Genomic DNA, 18,978 nt, shown 5'->3' on the forward strand with positions numbered 1-18,978 from the left:
TACCCGGACACGACGTGGGTCGACGAGCTCGATCTGAATTGCGGCGGGTTGCTGTACGACTTCCTGCGCCAGCGCACGGGACGCAACCGGTTCGAGGCGATGCAGTCGCACGAGAACGCGGAGGCGGTGGAGCCTGGTGGGTGAGCGCCCACGGGTGCGACTAAGTCGGCAGGGGGGCTGCCGACGGGAGGACTGGTGAGAAGCCTCGACTCTGGGAATGGCCGGAGCGAGGGATTGGATGAGGGAAGTGAGGAGGACCAGCCTGTTGCTGTGGAAACAAGGGAAAAGATCAAGGCTACGTGTTGAAGTTACGGCTACGACAACTAAAAGCGACGAACTACGACGATGGGCCAGGGGTCAAACCTGCTGGACGAACTTACCGGCAAGACGCGGGACATGGAAGGCGGGGTGATCGCGCGTCACTCGGCAGCGTACGCTGGCGTCCATCTCAGCCACGGTGAGCGGCGTCCGATAGAACCGACGCCAGGGCTTCTGCGCGTCGATGTCGTCGAGCGCGGCTTGCAACGTCGCGTGCTGGAGGCCTGGATACCACCGTCCGATCGACGAGTGCGCGGGCGGGAAGTGAAGCATCATCGGGTCCAGCAAGAGGTCCATGTCTGCAAGCCCTTGCTGGAACAGCCCGACCACCAGCTGCAACAAGCTGTTGAGGTGGTTGCCCGCGTGTGAACGACGCGAGTTGCGCGCCGTGCGCCATCTTTTCCACGCCGGACCCTGCACGAAGCGTTCATGGGTGGACTCCCAGTACGCCTGAGCCTAGTGCTCGATGTGGTGCCGGAGCCGACGTAGGAACGGGCGGAACGCCGCGTCGCCGGATGCGAAGAGATGCGCCTCAGCGGCTTGAGCGAGGTACCGCCATGGCCGAGTCGCGTATAGTGCTTCGACGTTGGCCGGAGTCACGAGGGCGCGGTTCCAGTTCGCAGGCGCGGGGGGAACACGGCGTGGAATGATCCAGCCGGACGGCGGCAGGAAGAGCGTTCGTAACTCCTGCGCTGTGATGAGATGAAGGCGGAGACGTCGTACCCGCTTGGGCCAAGGAGCGTAGCGAGGCTGCCGCCAGCCAGACGGAGTTCCGGCAGGCGGAATCACAGGATCGAAGAAGGGCGCCGCAGGAGCACTCCCCGCCGAGTCGCTGGAAGCGGTGTTCGAGGACGAGGCGCGGGACGACCTGGAAGCGGACGAGTCGTCACCACTGGAGTCGCCCGAATCGCCCAGACCTGGGCCCGGTCCAGCTCCGACTGCCGCACGGCCCCTCGGCGAGGTGTGCGTCGGCCGTGCAGGAGAAGAGTGACGCGAGGCCGCCGACCCCGCCGAGTGCACCGGCCCCGCCGAGTGCGCCGAACGCGCTGAGCCGGCCGAACGCGCCGACGCCAAGGAGGGCGAGCGTGGGGGCGAGCGCGAACGCGAACGAGAGGCCGAACGTGAGCGCGGACGCGAAGCAGAACGGGAGCGCTGGGGTGTCCGGGAACGCGACTGTGAACGTGGAGGCGGACGCGCCGGCGACCGTGAGCGAGACCCGGGGCTATGCAGCCGGCGACGCTTGGACTGAGCTCGCCGCGCTTGGTCCTCACTGTCCGAAGACTCGGAGCCGAAGAGCGACGCGTCCTCTCGTGCGCGCGCTGTAGCTGCAGCGGCCGCAGAAGGCGTAGCTCCAGATGAGGCCTGCGCAGCGGCTTTGTCGGAAGCCGCAGTGTCGGCCACGGTAGAGGGTCGCTGACTACGTCGAAGGGGCGAAGAACCGGACGACGTGGCGGACGCCACTCCTGACGGCCTAGACGCGCGTGACTGAGAACCCGAACGACTCGACGCGCCGTGTCGAGGTCGCCGAAAACCCGACGAGGAGGAGGCAGCGGACGAAGTGGCAACGTGGACTACTATGTGCTGCGGTACATTTCGCACGAGCGTGGAATCACACACGTGGGCTGCACTGACTTCTTTTTCCTAATGGTTTTGCGTGGAAAACGGAAGATCCGAAGCAGCAATCCGATCACCTCAATGGTACATGTGGTCGCGTCAAATGGGGGTCATTTCCGTTTGTATTTCTTCCGATATCCGGCCGAAAACACTGGAGCTTTGTTATTGTGGAGAATGCGTTCCAACCGGGCCCAACAAACATTAACCACACTGACTCGCTGAAAGGAGTTAAAAAAAAACTCCGTACATCTTTGAGGATGTGAAATGGTTTCTCGTACAGGAGAGAAAACGGAATGCACCTGATCTACTTTCTACTCCGTGGGGACATGGCATTTTCTATATCAAGCCTCAGCAAAACAACAGTATTGACTGTGGTGTATACGTAATGCACTACATAGCACGAATTTCCAAGGAAATTGCGAGACTGTACAACGCGAAGCAAGCCCCGCACTGCATCAAAAACAAGTTGACAGAGTGGACAAGTGGTTTTAACGCAGGTGCTCCGGACAACTTTTGATCTCAGCTACTTCAAGAAATCCTTGCCGGTGCCGATAAAGCACACAAGAAAAACAAGTTGAGTTAGCGCTGTTAGAGAATGTTAAATGCGTTCAAATGCATGACCTCTGTGCTATCTCAATAGCTTTACACGGTATATGCACTAGCGCAGACCTCGTATTGCTGTTGAGCTGGTATTACCATAGTACGCATTGACCTTCCTCCACCGCTGCAGCAGCTGGGCAGCGGCCCAAAGACCACAGCACCTGCGACTGCCGGAGGGTGAGCTTCTTGGGCGCGAGTTGCTGCTTGGGCACGAGCTGCTTCGGTTTTGGCAGCTCCGGCAGCGTCTGCCGGTGTGCTTGAGCGTGAACTTGAAGCGGCGACGGCTTGAGCACGAGCTGCTTGTGCGTCGACTGCTGGAGGCGTGAGCTGCTTGGACGCGGAGAGTTGCTTGGGCTTCGGCTACTTAGGTGTGAGTTGCATGGGCGCGGACGGCGGCTTGGGCGTGAGCTGCTGCTGGGCTTTGGCAGCTCGGGCTGCGTCGGCCGGTGCGGCGACGGCATGGGCGCGAGCTGCTCGTGCGTCTACTGGTGGAGGCGTGGGCTGCTTGGGTGCGGACAGTTGCTTGGGCGTGAGGCGCGGCGACGCAGGCAGCTTGGACGTTGACGGAGATGAGGAAGTTCGTTACTTCTGGTGGGCTCTGAAATATAATATGTTAAATATCAGATATGCTAGAAAGTGGTCAAGAATAACTTGCCAAGACTTGCTCGATTCGCGACAGTGAGACACACGTTTGTACACTTGTGCAGAGCTGCCACAACGGGTCAAAGCACCCACAGGTTATGGTGGAATCACTGCACTGCTCAGCGATTTCCCGGGTTTGTGGTGCAGATACAGATCTATGGTGGAGTTACAGGTCTGTGTGGTATAAGTAACGCGTCCTCATACGGCGATAAATTATCAGTACGTACAACCTTCGTACGTATTGACGTTAGGTGCTGCATGTGCTTTAAAATTTGTACTTTCGGACGGAACTGTCCTCCTACAGATCCAAGTTTTCATTTTACAAAGAAAGGGTGAGTTTATACCATTTACTATAGTAGTTAAGTATTTAAAAGTGCAAAAAAAAATATTTCCGAGTGTGTGAAGAAAATTGCAGAACAGGTTTTGAATTCGATCAGAGCGTACAGTACTTTTTCTACGGTCTACTTGATCACGTCTGCCATGCGTTGATTTTAACGACGCCAAGCTTACACCTGGCCAAGCCTCAGCAGAGTGCCTGTTGTGGCACTGGCACGAATCCTATAGTATGGTGATTTTGTCGTAGCTGTCCAGTATGCAGCCTCTTAACCATCCAAGTCGTGAGGACTGTCGTCCTCGACGTGGAGATGGAAGTCGTGGTTGATCCTGGAGGTGGTCGAATGCTTCGCCGCCCACGAGCTCCTCGCGCAGAACGGCGTGGGATGACTTACAGAAGAGCGGTTGCTTGTTGTTGACATTGATTCTTTGGCTGCTTTCAATTATAGCTGTACATGGGCTCCTGCCCTCGACGAATGGTTCATGCAGCGCGGGCAGTGTTGCTCAAGCGACCCAGAATGCGGTCATATTCAGGCAGTACAACTATCATTAGAACGCGATGCCAGCACCAGCATCGCCTTCGCCAGGTTTACCCAGTGTTATACTAACACAATTAGTGCATCAGCAACGTGAACGGTATTCGAGGGCTGCCAGCTATCGATGACCAAATGCACTTGGCACAAATCCTTGAAATGAGTTGCGTGTTTCGCGTAGCCTAGTTACTCCGTCCCAGACTCTATATTGCTAGGTTGGTGTAAAAAATTGGTGAGGCAAACCGCTACGGTACCCACAACTGGGTACAGTTCCGGTTCGTACCTTTTTCCGCATCCGCCGAGAAATGTGAGGCTCTCCGTGCTCCCCCTCCCTCACTCCTCCTCCTTGGTGAAAATGGCGGCTCGCTGCGTCGCTCTCCTTCACAGGTCTCTTCGTCAACGTCTGGAAGCCGTCAGTACTGCCGTCGATCGATGTAACACCCCGCTTCTTGTGCCATGATCTGTAGTATCTGTTCTATTCCTTGCCCGTCCGCTCATCGGTCTTCAGCATCTCCAGCGTAGCCTCGCGCCTTGATCTGTAGTATCCGTTCTTGTGCCTTGCGCTCCTCCTGCCGAATCCTTCGTCTGCCGTCGTGCTGGATCGGGAGTCCGCCGTACGCCTTGGTCTTGTCGTGTGTCCAGTTCATCTTCCTGGGTCATGCCGTTAACAGCCCGCCAGTACGGCGAACCCGGTCGTAACGCGCAGCGAAGAGTCCTTGGCCACAGCTTGCCACCACCTCACCGCCTTGCCCACGAAGACATCCCCACATGTCCCGCAGTGGGCTAGACGCTGCCTGAAGGCAGCGCCCGCAGAGCGGCGCCGAGACTCAGCTCGAGGCCGTCTACCGGGAGGACGTCACCGCAACCCGACCAAAAACACAAATCCTTGTATCACATTTTGCACAATATTTCATTTTGCGTCACATTCCGGGATTTTCCTAAAAGAAATGTAGCTTCTGGAGTTAGAGTTACATAAAATCCGGATTATTTGAAATAATCCGAAAAAATATTACGGATGAAATACCGGATACTTCAATTATCGGGAATCCGGAGTCTATTAGAGCAACGCTACTGTATTTTAGCTCCGAAATATAATAAAGGGTCAGAAACTGCAGTTCTCATAATCAAACTCTATGCATCGTTGAAATTCACCTTGTGGGACTCAACGCTTAGCAGTACACCATTTCTCAGGCAAAATGGTTGCTTTCTCAACCAAAGTGGTGCGGGAAGATCTCGCGCAACATAATACTGCGACGAAAAGGGGCATTTTTCAACCAAAGTGGTTTACAGCTGTTTGTTTCCCAAGCAAAATGGTTTACCCAACCATATAGGGCTAAAACAGACCAGTCCACGTCTTGAGCTTGGTCTGTAAGAATTAAAAAGTCGCTATTTTTCGACACAAAAAACTTAGTTAGAATGTGCACGGCACGTAGATCACGATAGACCTCTCAAATACATTCACAAGGCTGTTCTAAGCTACGTTTTGACTTCTTCAAAATGGCTATAAATCCTCGATGATTGTGAAACCATTTTGCTTGGGAACGATTTACGACAGAACCACTTTGCTTGAAAATACCTGGGGAAGTGATATGAGGTTTTTCCCGAAAAATGATTTGAACCACTTCGGTTGGGAAACCAACCAGTCTGCCTGGGAAATGGTGTACTGATCGGTGATAGTACACTGGTCCAATTACGTTATTTGTTCTCTGTTTGGCTCAGGCGATTGATAACAGCGTGCAGTCTGGTGCAAACCTTATCAGAGCACGAACATTATACCGGGAGGGCTACGTAGTAGCCTGTAGAGCTCCACCAGCTTTATTTCGCTCAAAAAATGTCGACTGAGTTACAGGTAGCATTTGCTGTACTATCCCATGACACCTTAGGCAATCTTCGCCCAACTCACTGCCCGCGGTGGGGTTCGACGTGCGTTAGGTCGAGTCACTCAGAGGCCACGATGAAGCTGCAGATGCCAGTCTTCTACAAGGACGCATCGTGCAGCTGCGCTTCATGCTGCAGGTCTTAGTCAGCGGTTTGGACAACGCGGAAGAGTGAGAGACGGTCAGATCGTCTATGTGAGTTACATATCACTGCTAAGATGTCTGATAGGGTCTCGATCATCTACCATGACTCGCTCATGTTTCCTCCTCGCTGTCTCGTTCTGCTGGTTCGATACTTCGGGCTTCACGGGGGCACTCCCCGCAGGGGATCGTGGGCCCGTTGACCAAGTCCGGGGTTAGCTGGGTGCGCACGTACGACCGGATGGCTAAGCTGCTCTCGCACTCGGAGCAGTCTGCTGCAGGGGACAGAGGACGCCTGGCCAGGAGGCCGAATGTTACCCCTCTTGTAGGTGGACAGTCCCGACGGGCCATCATGTGCGGAATCCCTGGCCTCTTCCACTTGTCACGTTCGACTTGCTGTGCTCTTCGGGTCGATACACGAGGAAGACAACTCGCGCAACTTGCTTAGACGCACCACTGGATGAAGAGTGTCTGGCGTGTGCTTACTGTACATATACAACCGGTACTGGATCTCAACGGGGTCACCACGGCCTACGGGGATTTCACTTCGTGGGACCGGGGTTCGCGCTCAGCGAACGGGACGGCGACTTGGGATGGGACGCGGAAGAGTGTTGATGGCTTTGACGACCTAGACAACGATGATACGGTGGCGATCAGGGCTGTAGAAAATATGATTGCGATTGTAATATTGCCAACATTGTCAATCACAATAAGCGGTCGTTCCGTGATCCCAATCGGCAATCCCGCTCCCGTATTGTTGCTATACTGATTTTGAGCCTTTGCCAGAGCTTTCGTTGCGATCCGGTAGAGCAATATTCAGTACCAAGTCCCTGGAACCGATCCTAGCTCCTAAATTGTTTTTGCTGCTTCGAAATGCAGGTATGAGAGGTCATTGGGTGCCTGGATGGGGTGCAAGCTCAACATGATGATTATAAGACCCAACACATTGTATTTTGCCATGGTTTTTGAAGGTTAACACGAATGCAATCGAACAAGCAAAGGTCTTACGGCGATAGTGCCACGCTCTTAATCAAGCACGCTCCGTTGTACACGGCTTGAGTCTTGCTGGCTAAGCTGGAATTGCTGATACTTCGTATTGAAGGGGCAAAAGACCGAGAAGAGCTCTAGCAACTACCTACAATGTAGCAACTAACAATGGTGCTTCGGTTCTGATGCGATCTTGTCATGAGATGGCGAGAACGGTTCCGTTCAGCTGAATTGAGTGCACGTTTAGAGCTCACACGAGCTGTACTCGTGACAGATAGCGCCACCAAACGAATGAAACTGTTAACCTAGCTGAGGAAATGCTAGCGAGAACTTAGATTGCAATCTTTTTGGTTTTGGGATTGTCAAGATTGCAATAATTGATAATTGATTCTAAACCGTCAATCGATAAGCATCTATTGTGAAAACCGAACACTATGTCCTTTTTTTGCAAATCGATCGATTTGGGTGCTTATCAAGCGGCTGAGCCCTTGTTTTGTTTTATATAAATATGATGCCACTCCGATTTGGCGTTCCCCGGCCCTGTTCATAGGAGGAGAAGAAAGTTCGATTACCGATTATTTGTCTTCTCAACTTGCTTAGTAGATGCTAACTATATGTTGTGAACTAATCGACTAGCGTCTGAAAGACGATACCTGTTCGATGATTCAGATGTAGTTGGACGTGGCGTATTCGGAATGTGTCGGGGTGGCGTCGATGGAAATCTCCAAAAGAACTGCTTTCAGCCAGCTTCGTAATGATCTTCTTTAGTTTCTGTTGTTTAGGTTTCTCCGCACGTCTCAACAGGCGACGGTAGTGAGCACCGAAAGTATTGTAGATTGCGGTGATAGTGGTGTCGAGTGATTCGGGGTCCTTCTCCTCAAAACAGTAGTGATTTCGTTCGGTCCATCGATGGTGCAGTGTGATACACCTGACTATATTCCACAGAGATACAATCTTGGTTCGTTCTTGGTACCAGCACGCAGCCACTTGTTGTTTATGCGGTAATACCAGGCTGGTCCACGTGAGGGGGCCCACAAGGAAGCGACTCCAGTCCTTCCATATCGTGGCCCATACGGCCTTTGATTTCGCGCACTCCATGAAGAGGTGTTTCACTGTCTCGATGTTGTTGCAAGTCATGTATGGACACTGTTGTACGGTCGGGTCTTGTTGCATAAGAAACCAGAAGCGTGATCGTACAGGCAGTAGGCGAAGTGCGATACGCATCTGCAGGTCGTCGTAAATAGGCAGAAGTTGGGATGTGTGCACGTCCAAATCTTACGAAAGCAGGTACGTCGGCTGGGGTCGTTGAGTCGAGGTCTTGGCGAATCCGCTGCTGATGGCTGTAACAGTTGCTTGAGTTTGGGACGGGGAATGTACGGGAACAAAAACGTTTTTGCGGCGATTTTGATGCCTACATTGGGGAGGTACATCGCTTCGACACGAATATCGAAGCTTGTTATTGTCGTCTCAACGCGGAAGATAACTTGCATCAATTCCTTGTGGAGGCTGCGGAGCCATCGCTTCTGAGTCGTCAATGGGAGTTGGGTGTTAACTGGCTCGAGAGCTCGCCTTAAAAAGGTGGCAACGGATGGGTTTTGGCCGATGTCGTCGAAAATGTCTTTCATACAGGAATATTGTAGCCTTTTGGCTACATGGAGTCGGAAGCTTCTTTTGGGCTCTGCAACAGCGGCGAGATTTCGTATTTGGCCTTGTGGGGTAGTGTAGTGGAGGAGTTGGTTCTTTGAAAGCCACAATGGCGCGTACAAAAGTGCGATAGCACTGCGTTCTTGGCCTCCATCAGCTGGCCATTGACCTTTGTGCCACAATTTCCATGCGTCTCTCCACCATTCTGGTAGCGCTGTAATGTCGAATAAGTATTTGAACTTGTTAGGCGAAATATCAAGAAAGTTGAGTGGGTGCTTCACTGGAAGCGAGGGAGTTAAAGCTTCGAAAAATGTAGACGCTAGTTGCGGCCACGCCTCCTTCTCCGGCTTTCCGAGCAGTTTTACAAACTGTCGTAGAAACTGTAGGCGCTGCAGTTTTAGCTGTGTTTCGAGGTGCGGGAGCTGCAACCCCCCTGCCTGCCGCGGCAAATACAGTAGTTCCGCGGGGGCGAGTTGAACAAATTTGGAGTCTGCATCCGATTTTCGTGTGAGCACAAACTTATTTAGCATCCGCTGCCACCGGTGTATGCAAGGTGGAGGAACCGTGGTGTGTGGAGTGAAATGCCACAGTACGGATAGAATCATCGTGTGCACCAGTAGAAGTCTTCCTCGTAAGGTCCTCGCTCTCCGCCCCCATACGCTGAACCCCCGATAGAACTTGTTGTTTAGCTCGGCTACAATAGTGTCGTGGGACACATGTTGCCCGAATGGGATGCCCAAATACTTGATCGAATCGTCAGCGTAAAGGCACCTTACTTCAGGGAATATTGGGCACGGCATATTCTTGTTCAGTGGTAGCGGGACCCACTGTCGTCTCTGCTTTTCTTACTGTGTATTGAACCACTCGGGAACCTAATTGGCTGACGGTCTGACCTAGGCGTTTTGTCACAGGCCTGTATTTTGCTGATGACTCTACATTAGTGGCTAAGAACACGAACTGCATACGCCAGCAGCTCGGCCAGGTGAAAACCTACTGCTAAGGTTCGGGAGCACGCCTTATGTTTAACACCCCGCGTAACTTGAAGTGGCTGTAGTAGGAACCCGTTCAATAAAATTAGTGCGAGAGGTTTGTTGTACAGAAGACGAATCCACGAGATATACCGGTCTCCAAATTCGAGGACTGACAAAATAAGGAAGACATACTCCCAAATCACTCTGTCATATCCTGTTTCAAAGTCTAGAAACAGCGCCAACGCTTCGGAGTTTGACCTTGTAGCGCGATGCTGAAGATCTTCCAGTAGTCGAACGTGGTGGTGCAGTGATCGGCCATTAACGAATCCTTTTTGGTCAGGGTGTATAATGGACGGTAAGACGTCTTGGAGGCGGTAGGTCAGCACTTTCGACAGAATTTTTACGTCTAGTTGCATAAGAGTGATTGGACGGTAGTTGCCTGGCTCACTGCGATCACCTTTCTTGAAGAGGTGAGTGACGCATGACTTCCTCTGGGACGGCAACAAAATTCCACGGTCTAGTTGGTATTGAAATACGCGGCTCAGTATTTGTCCGAATATATCTGGAGCTGTCTGGTAGAATGCCGGAGTTAATCCATCTAGCCCAGGAGCGGAATTGCTTCTCATGTGCTTGATGGCTGCTGTCATTTCGTCGGCTGCGATCGGGCTGTCTAGCTTTTCGGCGTCTTCCCTGGACATCTTTAATTAAATCGAATCAAGTAGGATCGCTCGGTTTTCCTCGTCAATCGCTATATTGTCGGAAGGGCTAGTAGGATCTCCAAAGATTGTTCCCCAATGGGAGCGAAACGCGGTTCTTACGTAGTGGAGACTTCGCCAGATTCAAGTTTCACTGAAGTAACTTGCACAGGTCTCAGTAAGGACGAAGGAGGGCGAAAGAAAGCTGACTTTGACGTTTCCATGTTTCCCGCGTGAAAATTGAAGCCTGAGTCTTGTTGGAGTTGATGAACGTGTTCTTTGCGTTCAGCGTAGGCTTCTTTTGCTTTCTGATATTCCCTCTGAGTATTTGGCGACGGGTTGTCTACGTAATTCTCCATAGTCCGTTCGAACAGGTTTTCCGCAGCACGGAGGTCCTGGTCTTCTTGAATTTTCATTACTGCTTGGAGGGATTTTAGTTGGCTTCCCATTCGTCGCTTCCATCCTTCCCATACTAGGCCAGGATTGTCGGCATCTAGAATGTCTGAAAGGAGAAGTTGAGCCTCGTTTCGGATTGCTTCTCTTACGAGAGGACAATCCAACATTTTTGTAGGAAGACGCCAGTATCCTTTACCTCGCGGTTGGCGAGAATGGTTTAAGGTCACGCTATGGGCTAAGTGATCTCCAGAGTGAGGAACTTGAAAATATCGGGATGATCCATAGTAGCGAGTCATAAATGAGTCGGAGATGAAACAATAATCGAGTCTGTTTTTCCTTGGTGGCGGTCCGGTAAATACGCGACGTTGGGGGTGGTGAACTCTCCAGCAGTCAGATACACCGAGGCATGCTAGCCATTCCACTGCGCTTTGCCTCGACCGGTTGTCCCAGCCCTGTTCATATACCACGGATTGCCGTCGATTTATAAGCAAATCACTTCGAATGCCCATGTGACACTGGGCATTCTGAGGGTAGCTCGTTTATATGAACGACATCCTATATCAACGTGGACGGCAAACTCGACGCTGGCGTTTACATGACACACCCGATGGGTACATGCAATACGTGTCTAACTCTGAATTATTCACGGGGCTGAAGTTTGTCACGAGTGGCTGCTTGGTACGCTTGCTCTTGCCCGCTGCACGCTGCAGTGCACCTCTGCGGTCATTTATATAGCTCAGGAGGCAAGGCTCTCATTAGCATTTGATAGGGATTTGCAAATGCGGCCAACCCTACGATTTAGGATTTGGCGTACCCCTTTTTATATATTTTATCATGTTACGAACGGCTTCCTTACGAGATACACTTTGACAAGTTTGAGCTTTTGCATATCGAGTTCCTAACGATCATCGTAGCCTTGGGGCCCGCAGTAGGCGTAGGATACCTTTAAATCTACCACCAGCGCAACTGCCAACTCTAGGCTACAGATAGGTACTTGATATGTTTATCAGCACCGTGATATAAGCAGAGAATCATGAATTTCTTTTCACGCGTTTCACAAACTTGACATGAGCTTCGAAAAGCGTTGACCTTGAGTCATAGATTGCTTCTTAGTATACTATGCACTCCCTACGGTAAACCGTTACCAAAGTTTCATGTAAAGTTCGTTATCACTTGAAAATGAGACTAGATTCTAGTCTAGCCACTTCATGTATTCTCTTGAGAAACGCACTCCTGGTGCAGCTGACCACAAAGCGTATCTTGAGGATACTATGTGGGCAGTTTTCGCACTTACTAGCGAGTAGTAGCATCATATTAGAGTAGTAAGTTAAAAAAATACTTCTACATGTACTAGAGTATCACTGGAGCATCGAAAGTGGAAAAATTGTCGCCTTTTCCATATACTCGTAGTGAGATTATCTGGGTTTGACTCCCATCGTCTGTAGCACCTCCCAGAAGCCTCCAAAACCTACGAAATCTCGACAAGCAGGTCGCCAGAGCTGGCCGCAGCAGTTGCATCTGCCGCCGCATCCTGGTCTTGCGTGGCTGCACCGTTCTCGGCCGCGAGCTCGTCGATGATGGCGATGTACTTGAGCTTGGCTTCGTCCAGCGTCATGTCTCCGAGCTTGCTCCAGGCGTCCCACTTGGCGCGCCCCACGAAGTCCAGCATCCCCGGGCGGGACGTGGTGTTGGGGTCGACCTGCGCCTGCTTGAACAGCGCGTAGAGCTGCAGCTTGGCCGCGTTGTCGCTCAGCGGCGGCAGCGTCTTGCCCAGCGCCAGGCTGCGCTCAAAGCGCTCGGTGATGGACGTGGAGGAGGTGGTGGACATGGCGAGCAGCTGCAAAGGGAGCAGGGGGACGTTAAAGCGACCACCGAGACGTCGAGCGAGCGACTGCATTATTGAGGGGGGGGGGGTTGATACATGAGACGCACCGTTTCGGTTTCGGATTCGGATCTGATGTGAAGCCGACGTGACGCCTGCTGACACGCATACGTATGCTGGATGATAGGTAACCGGGGGTAAAGTTGCCTTTCGGTGGGGTCCCGTGGGGACCCCACCGAAAGGCAAGTTAAGGGAAAATGAGCTTCAGTTTTTTTTAAAGACCCTCCAGTCTAAGACGGAGAGAAAGCTCCACAAGTGGTAGGTGAAGGGGCCCCTGCAGAGAAAGCCTTCGCGCTACTCAAGCTCAACAAGGAGGACATCTTCACCGGCCGGAAGCTTGACGTTGTCTGAGTCAGTCCAAACAGCAACACATTAAGACTTCCACCACTTGCAACCGCGACGAAGCGGTATCCAAGATGATCGTCGCGGCTTCGAAGAGCTCGGATACGGGACTGAAGGCCTTCCGGCGAGCAATCGCAGTCACCGCAGTTAAAGTACTGGCTCAATGCGCTGGGCCGAAAGGCCCAAGAGATTTTAAAGTGGGATGGTAGTGCACTCGGGCAATATAATGGGGTGTATGCACTAAAGCTCATCTTACAACTCGTTTTGCTCGCTTATGCGATTCTCTTGAACACTCTGCGCTTATCTTCCTGTTACAGTTTACCAGCACGTCTTGAATCTGCAACGTCTGAGCCTGGATTGATTAGCTGCACCAAGTCTGACATTGAGATCGACGGGTATCTCGCAGCAGTCCCCAGCGGGGAGAAAGCAGGTTGATCCCACACGCTCTCCAACGTCAATCGTCGACTTGCGCTCCTGCTGCTTTCAAACGCCGCTTGTCGCTGCTTCTGGTTGTGACTTGCAATTGTGGCTGGGCACTGCTTCTTCACGAATGCCATGCACGCTTGGCATACTGCAACCTCAACATCGTATAACTTTGTGCGGTGTTGACCCGGTACTTTGACTCTTCTCTTCACTTTGCAGCTCCAGCATAACGAGGTTGCACAAAGTGCTCACGACTTTTCATCGCTCACGGGGACACTGGCACGGCGAGACGCAGCGCTTCTCTTCCTCAGACAATTGTCGCAATGCCTCGACTCGATGCTCATGTCGGTTCGTGCCCAGGCAGATACTTGCTCCTGGTGCTTGACGCTTTTGTTCTCGATACACCACTGCAGCTTCTTCATCTCGGAAAGCTGCGGCGCCCTCCAGAATCCTAGTGTCGACTCCCACATCGCAGCGACAACTAGCTTGTCCATGAGACGACCCTGCGTCTCCACGTACATCTGAATATACACGTCCACCGTGCCGTTCTCTCGCTGGCAATAGATGGCGCCGTACATGAGCTTACCGCGCACCATCGGCGCTGGAAGTGGCGGACACTGCGGCAAATCGATGGGCTGCACAACCTCGTACCCGACACGATCTCCATTAGGACGGCGTACTACGCCAGTGGCTGAGATGATGATAAAGTCCCGAGGGCGGACGATCATCCTCAGCGGCCAGCTCTGCTCCCCCACCATCCACGTGATACCCATGAACTGGTACGGGTCGGCCTGTGTAGGTTCTGTAAGCTGCTCCAAGATGGCTCCATCCAAGGGCTGTTTGCCGACCACCTCGGACCGGATTTGCATCGCGAGGAAGTCAGGCGTCTCCAGGCCGAACATGACCTCGTCCAGGGTGCTGTCCATCGACCCCACAGCCAGCAGCACACACGGGTTGTCCCAGTTGTCGCCGGGGAGATGGAGATCCCGCTGCGGCGTGTGGACACGCTCCGAGTAAAGCGAAGCATTCTTCTGCGTCTTGAGCTGCTTCCACTGCGTGTTGTCGAGGTGTGCGTGGTGGCGTGGGGATCCTGAGTACGGGTCTCTACTGTCGTTCCGCTCGTTGTAGCTGTGCAGCGTGCGGTCCAGCAACTGGAACGTGAGGTCTTGGCAATGCTGTTGCTGGTCGGCAGGCATGTCCGGAGGGGGCATTTTGAAATTCATGCCCCTTTTTAGATATACGGGGTACTCCTGGGGACTTTAAAAGAGGTAGCCCGATCAGTAATGTATCGCTGTGTATTGAAAGCTAGAAAAGGGCCCTACAAGAATGTATAAGAATGTGAACGTGGTGGCCTACGCTAGAGTGTGGCTTGGAGAGGCCCGCACACTAGGAAACTGCTTGGTACCTGGACATCTTGTCCGCCAAACTCATGAGCTCAAAGTATTGTCGACATTGCAACTCACCTTCCATCGCGTAGTTGCTGAGTCGGCCGCGATGCGGACCCATCGTACGCTTCAGCGTGCTGAAGTCCCCCTCCACTGCGTGGGTACCTGGCGCAATGCTAGCGAGTCCAACAGCAAACTCGGCCAGCAGTTCAAAGTTGCCGAACGAGGCCGCCTTCTCCCAGACAACCTCGAGTGTCACTTCACGCGACGAGTTTCGTGGACTTTCAAGCCGGCGGCGACATTCAGACTTCTTGTTAAGCAGTGCGCCAGTTGCTTCCTTTGGTTCCAGATACCGGTTGTTGCCGTAGCACCGAATCGAGCCTTCAATTTGGGGCTGTGAGCTGCCAGCAGTGCACAGAAGGCGCGATCCGTGCACTGTATTATCTCGATAGGAGAAGTAGGAGGTTCCTCGCGGCAATCGCTGTTGATGTCGAGCTTGATACATGACACGGTTTTGATGAAAACGGTGATGGCCTCAGCTACCGCTCCAACAAGTTCAGTCTGAGTCATAGGGTCTTGGGGTGGGGCGGGATCGATCTCATACTCGACGTCGTTTTGATCAGGTTGCTCGTCGGGGGATGCGTCGTCCAGTTCGGTACCATCCGTTGCACTGTGGGTCTGGTCTTCTGTGGCATTCTCGTCTCTCTGCACTCCGACGTCCATGCTGCTAAATAGCGCCAACGAATTGCACGAGCACCACTTGAGGTGGTTGGCCACTTTGGTCTTGTCCACATTCACTGAGTCGTCTTCGGTGTTGCTCTCGTACTTCAACTGGAACGTGTTCACGAGCTCATCCAGAGCGCTGTACTGCTCGTTCATAGTGACAGTCTTAACTTGCAGCTTGCGAAAACACATTCGTATGGCCTCAGTCAGCTCGCTCACAACAAATAGACACAGCCACCATGCGCTGCTCGACCGCGCGTAGTTCTTCGCGTCTTGTGCAGCAACGAGTTGTTCGTAGTGCTTGGCCAGGAAATGACACGTGTCATGAATCGACTCCCATCTAGTCGTTGCATACTTTGGGCATAAACCCACTGCGAAGCGTACACTTTCGTATCTCCGTGTAAACAAGATCTCCATTCCCAGCCTCGACCTGAAGTTCACCGTTCTGTCGAGTACTTTTAGGAACGCGTCTAGGGCAAGGTTCAACTGGTGGCTCCCGCACCAGTTGATCGTGATGGCCGAGTTTCCAAAGTATTCAGCAGCAGCACGAAGTCGCGTCGAGAATCCCTGGTGGCGGCCTAGCATCGTCGCAGCTTCGTCCGTCGAGATACCGATCAGTTGAGGGAGCAGGTTGGTTTCACCGATGTCCTCTAGTAGATCAATGACAAGCTCAGCATAGTTCTGGCCTTTGTGGGCGCTATCGCCAATGGGGATGGCGAGGAGGTGGATGTTGTGAATTTTACCCACGAGGCCAAACGACAAACGCACGTCCAGGTATCCTTCTTTGTTGTGCGTTGCGCCATCAACCATCAGCGAAAATCCCCAGGTCTTGCTGAGCAGTGAGCGGATAGCAGAGAGGTTGAGTGCAACGACACGGCGAACCGATAGCCCTACTACTTGTCTGCAGGGGGTTCATGTTGGACAGCGCGGTTCCGAGCGTGGTAAACAGACCAGCAATGGCACGAAAGCTTACTCCCGCGTTGATGCAGCTGACAATGGTCTCAAACTGGTCTCGATCACGGATAACTAGAACGTATCCATCCGTCTCGGTCTCCATAAAGTCGTTGGAGACTTCAACCTCTCCGATTTCGTCGTCCACGGTCACCAAGCCATGTGGCGTATCACCTCGGTTGCAGAACAGACGCTCGATGAGGCTGGCAATTCCGCTCGGAACCACAAACGAAATCTGAGGGTGTCTCGGGAGGAAGTCCTCGATCCGGGTAGGCAGGAAAAAGCTTTCGCACTCTTCGTCCTCCGTGACAGCAAGGAAGGCAGACCACTGCTTCGAGTTCTCGCGCTGCATGTGTCGGATGATATGGTCGCGGCGAAACGTCTTGAACACCATAACTTTAGCCATCTTCTTGCGCTTCTTTTTCGCGCTCCTCACCAACGCATCGAACGCGGAATCGGCTTGCTCGTCTGGCGGATCTTCCCGTCCAAACACCTCGCAGAATTTGCAGATCGCCTCGGCGACGTCGCCTTCCACGTAGTTGAACGGACGAACGCAGAGCTCCTTGTCATACTTTGGAAGCCATTGCTGACGCGTTGGCAGCTTCATCTTGGTTGGCAATGCTGTTAGTGCGTCGTTAACACTGCGCAGCTTTCGAGTCGCCTGAGTTGAACTTGTAGTCGGCTTATAGCGACCCTTCCCACGGCCTTTGGAGGTTCCGCGAGGTTTGGAAGATGAAGTGGGTGGCATGGGCGTTGGTGGGTTGGCCGTTGTTTGGCAAGTTTAGAAATGATTGACAAGTTCGGCGCTTGACGCTCAAGTGAGCAACTAGCCACCAATGGAGTCTTCAACTTGAGTTTAGGCGGTACGATCCCGACTTACATCTACATATGAGCGATACTACTGGATTCGACACCGCTTGCGACGTGCTAAGAGTGTTATTAGCCATGTATTTGGCCTATTCCTCGTTGCATACATGGATAACCTTCTGCAGACGCTGGAGACCGCAGTGCAAGTTGGCTTCCACGCCTGCATTTCCTTAGTTAAGAGGGGGTACTCTTAGCAACTTTAAAAGGGGTATGTCGTTCTTTTTCTGTCCACAAAACCCCCTCCTGACATGCCTGCTGCTCGGGCGTCAAGTTCAGCGGCTCGAAAGGGTTTCCACGTCTCCGATCGCCGAGCGTCATCGCCGCTCTCGTTACTTCGCCTAGCTGGTCGATTCGATTGTGAGGCCACGCGTGCGTGGACTTCGATCGGATCGAGGTCATTTCTCCGCCGTCATCAAGTGAAAGCTGGGTGCGCAGGTGTATGATAGGCACGCGATATACGCCACGTTCGACACACGAGTGCATCGTCTTCAAGGCGAGATACATGTGCAGATACAGTACTGAGCCCAGTACACTTTGAGTTGGACCGAGAGAGCAGAAGCGCAAATCTTGTGTTCGGTGCTTGCAGATGTACCCGACGTGCGGCGATAAAGCTCGGCTTGGTGTCCGACCAAGTTCCTTCTTGGTCCAGTTTCAGTGACTGCGGCCAACAACCGATGATGGTATTGCAATCGTCGAGTGGTGTTCATTCTGCAGTGGAGGTGCTGGACGTTATCGAGAGGCGATGCGAGTACTGTATAGATGTGCCAAGGTGGTGAAGAGAGGCTCTCCGAGATCCGATAGTTGAAGTACAAGCGCCAATCAAAGGCACGCATCGTGTTGTGCTATTACATGTGAAGTTCGCATTGTGAACCAAGGCTCCAATGCTCGGCCATTGCGGCTAACGAGCAGGCGTTGATACACACTGTACAGGGCGAAGCTTGGTGTATGCAGACGTGTTCCCTTGTCGGCAAAAAAGTTGTCGCGGGTGCCTGTATTTGCCGAAGCCGACAAAGGCGACCTGCAAGGATGGGGACGTGCCCGGAAACCACCTTCAACCGCGTCCATGTCGGCGTTAACGCGCAACGTTAGCACTGCTAACTTAGCAGTTATAGTGCTGATCCCCGACGTCGGCAAGTAATATGCAGCTTCTAGTCACTACTACTTCAACAGCATATCTACTAAGTAAGGAGAGTATACGAACTAAGAGCCACCACGACTCGACAGCAACGCGTGACTTGCGCGATCTCAACCCAGTCCACTGGACTGCATGCTGGGCTGTCTAGAGTTCTCCCCCCTCCTACGAAGGCTACGTAGCATGCAGCAATACGAGACCCTGTGAAGGCAATCGCATAATAGAGCGCTAGTCAAGCCGATGGACATCCCACGCCAAAATTTCGGGTCATCAATTTGTTAGCTCAAAACGCTCATTTGCCTCTTATATTTGTTTCCCTATATTTAGAATCGCACACTCTATTAAGCAGTACACATCTCCAATATCTCTAATAGATGATATCCCTCCTTGATATCCGCCCTCCCACTCGTCATACTCAGGCGTCGCGCCATCCCGCGACCTCGTTCGACGTGGCATCTAATGTGTAGGAAGTACTTGGAGCATGCATGTACGACCTCTCTATTGAACGCGTGCCAGACGCGT

At 52.6% G+C, this 18,978-nt stretch overlaps 7 protein-coding genes across 7 annotated transcripts; 1 reads left to right on the plus strand and 6 right to left on the minus strand.

The window, feature by feature from the left end:
• Window positions 1-774: 774 nt before the first annotated feature.
• PHYSODRAFT_255119 (hypothetical protein) lies at window positions 775-1,910 on the minus strand (the record flags this gene model as incomplete). Its single annotated transcript, XM_009520535.1, has 4 exons — window positions 775-1,186; window positions 1,236-1,491; window positions 1,590-1,735; window positions 1,894-1,910. 4 exons carry the CDS (start codon window positions 1,908-1,910, stop codon window positions 775-777), a joined length of 831 nt encoding a protein of 276 aa, XP_009518830.1.
• A 69-nt stretch (window positions 1,911-1,979) lies between these two features.
• On the plus strand, window positions 1,980-2,449 carry PHYSODRAFT_481969 (hypothetical protein; the record flags this gene model as incomplete). Its single annotated transcript, XM_009520536.1, has 2 exons — window positions 1,980-2,159; window positions 2,213-2,449. Coding segments are annotated over 2 exons (417 nt in total), but the record flags the coding sequence as incomplete, so codon positions are not given.
• A 125-nt stretch (window positions 2,450-2,574) lies between these two features.
• On the minus strand, window positions 2,575-3,492 carry PHYSODRAFT_295889 (hypothetical protein; the record flags this gene model as incomplete). Its single annotated transcript, XM_009520537.1, has 4 exons — window positions 2,575-2,892; window positions 2,924-3,130; window positions 3,222-3,241; window positions 3,402-3,492. 4 exons carry the CDS (start codon window positions 3,490-3,492, stop codon window positions 2,575-2,577), a joined length of 636 nt encoding a protein of 211 aa, XP_009518832.1.
• A 4,360-nt stretch (window positions 3,493-7,852) lies between these two features.
• On the minus strand, window positions 7,853-8,296 carry PHYSODRAFT_420939 (hypothetical protein; the record flags this gene model as incomplete). The annotated part of the gene is made up of 1 exon (XM_009520538.1): window positions 7,853-8,296. A coding segment is annotated over one exon (444 nt), but the record flags the coding sequence as incomplete, so codon positions are not given.
• A 3,923-nt stretch (window positions 8,297-12,219) lies between these two features.
• Window positions 12,220-12,579, minus strand: PHYSODRAFT_485137 (putative acyl-CoA binding-like protein; the record flags this gene model as incomplete). Its single annotated transcript, XM_009520539.1, has 1 exon — window positions 12,220-12,579. The coding sequence occupies one exon, from the start codon at window positions 12,577-12,579 to the stop codon at window positions 12,220-12,222; it is 360 nt and encodes a 119-aa protein (XP_009518834.1).
• Window positions 12,580-13,646: 1,067 nt separating this feature from the next.
• On the minus strand, window positions 13,647-14,609 carry PHYSODRAFT_254983 (hypothetical protein; the record flags this gene model as incomplete). The annotated part of the gene is made up of 1 exon (XM_009520540.1): window positions 13,647-14,609. The coding sequence occupies one exon, from the start codon at window positions 14,607-14,609 to the stop codon at window positions 13,647-13,649; it is 963 nt and encodes a 320-aa protein (XP_009518835.1).
• A 141-nt stretch (window positions 14,610-14,750) lies between these two features.
• Window positions 14,751-17,064, minus strand: PHYSODRAFT_254988 (hypothetical protein; the record flags this gene model as incomplete). The annotated part of the gene is made up of 5 exons (XM_009520541.1): window positions 14,751-14,803; window positions 14,862-15,041; window positions 15,137-15,645; window positions 16,009-16,334; window positions 16,480-17,064. 5 exons carry the CDS (start codon window positions 17,062-17,064, stop codon window positions 14,751-14,753), a joined length of 1,653 nt encoding a protein of 550 aa, XP_009518836.1.
• Between the last annotated feature and the right edge of the window lie 1,914 nt (window positions 17,065-18,978).

The sequence above is a fragment of the Phytophthora sojae genome, assembly GCF_000149755.1.
Source record: "Phytophthora sojae unplaced genomic scaffold PHYSOscaffold_2, whole genome shotgun sequence".
Lineage (NCBI taxonomy): Eukaryota > Oomycota > Peronosporomycetes > Peronosporales > Peronosporaceae > Phytophthora > Phytophthora sojae.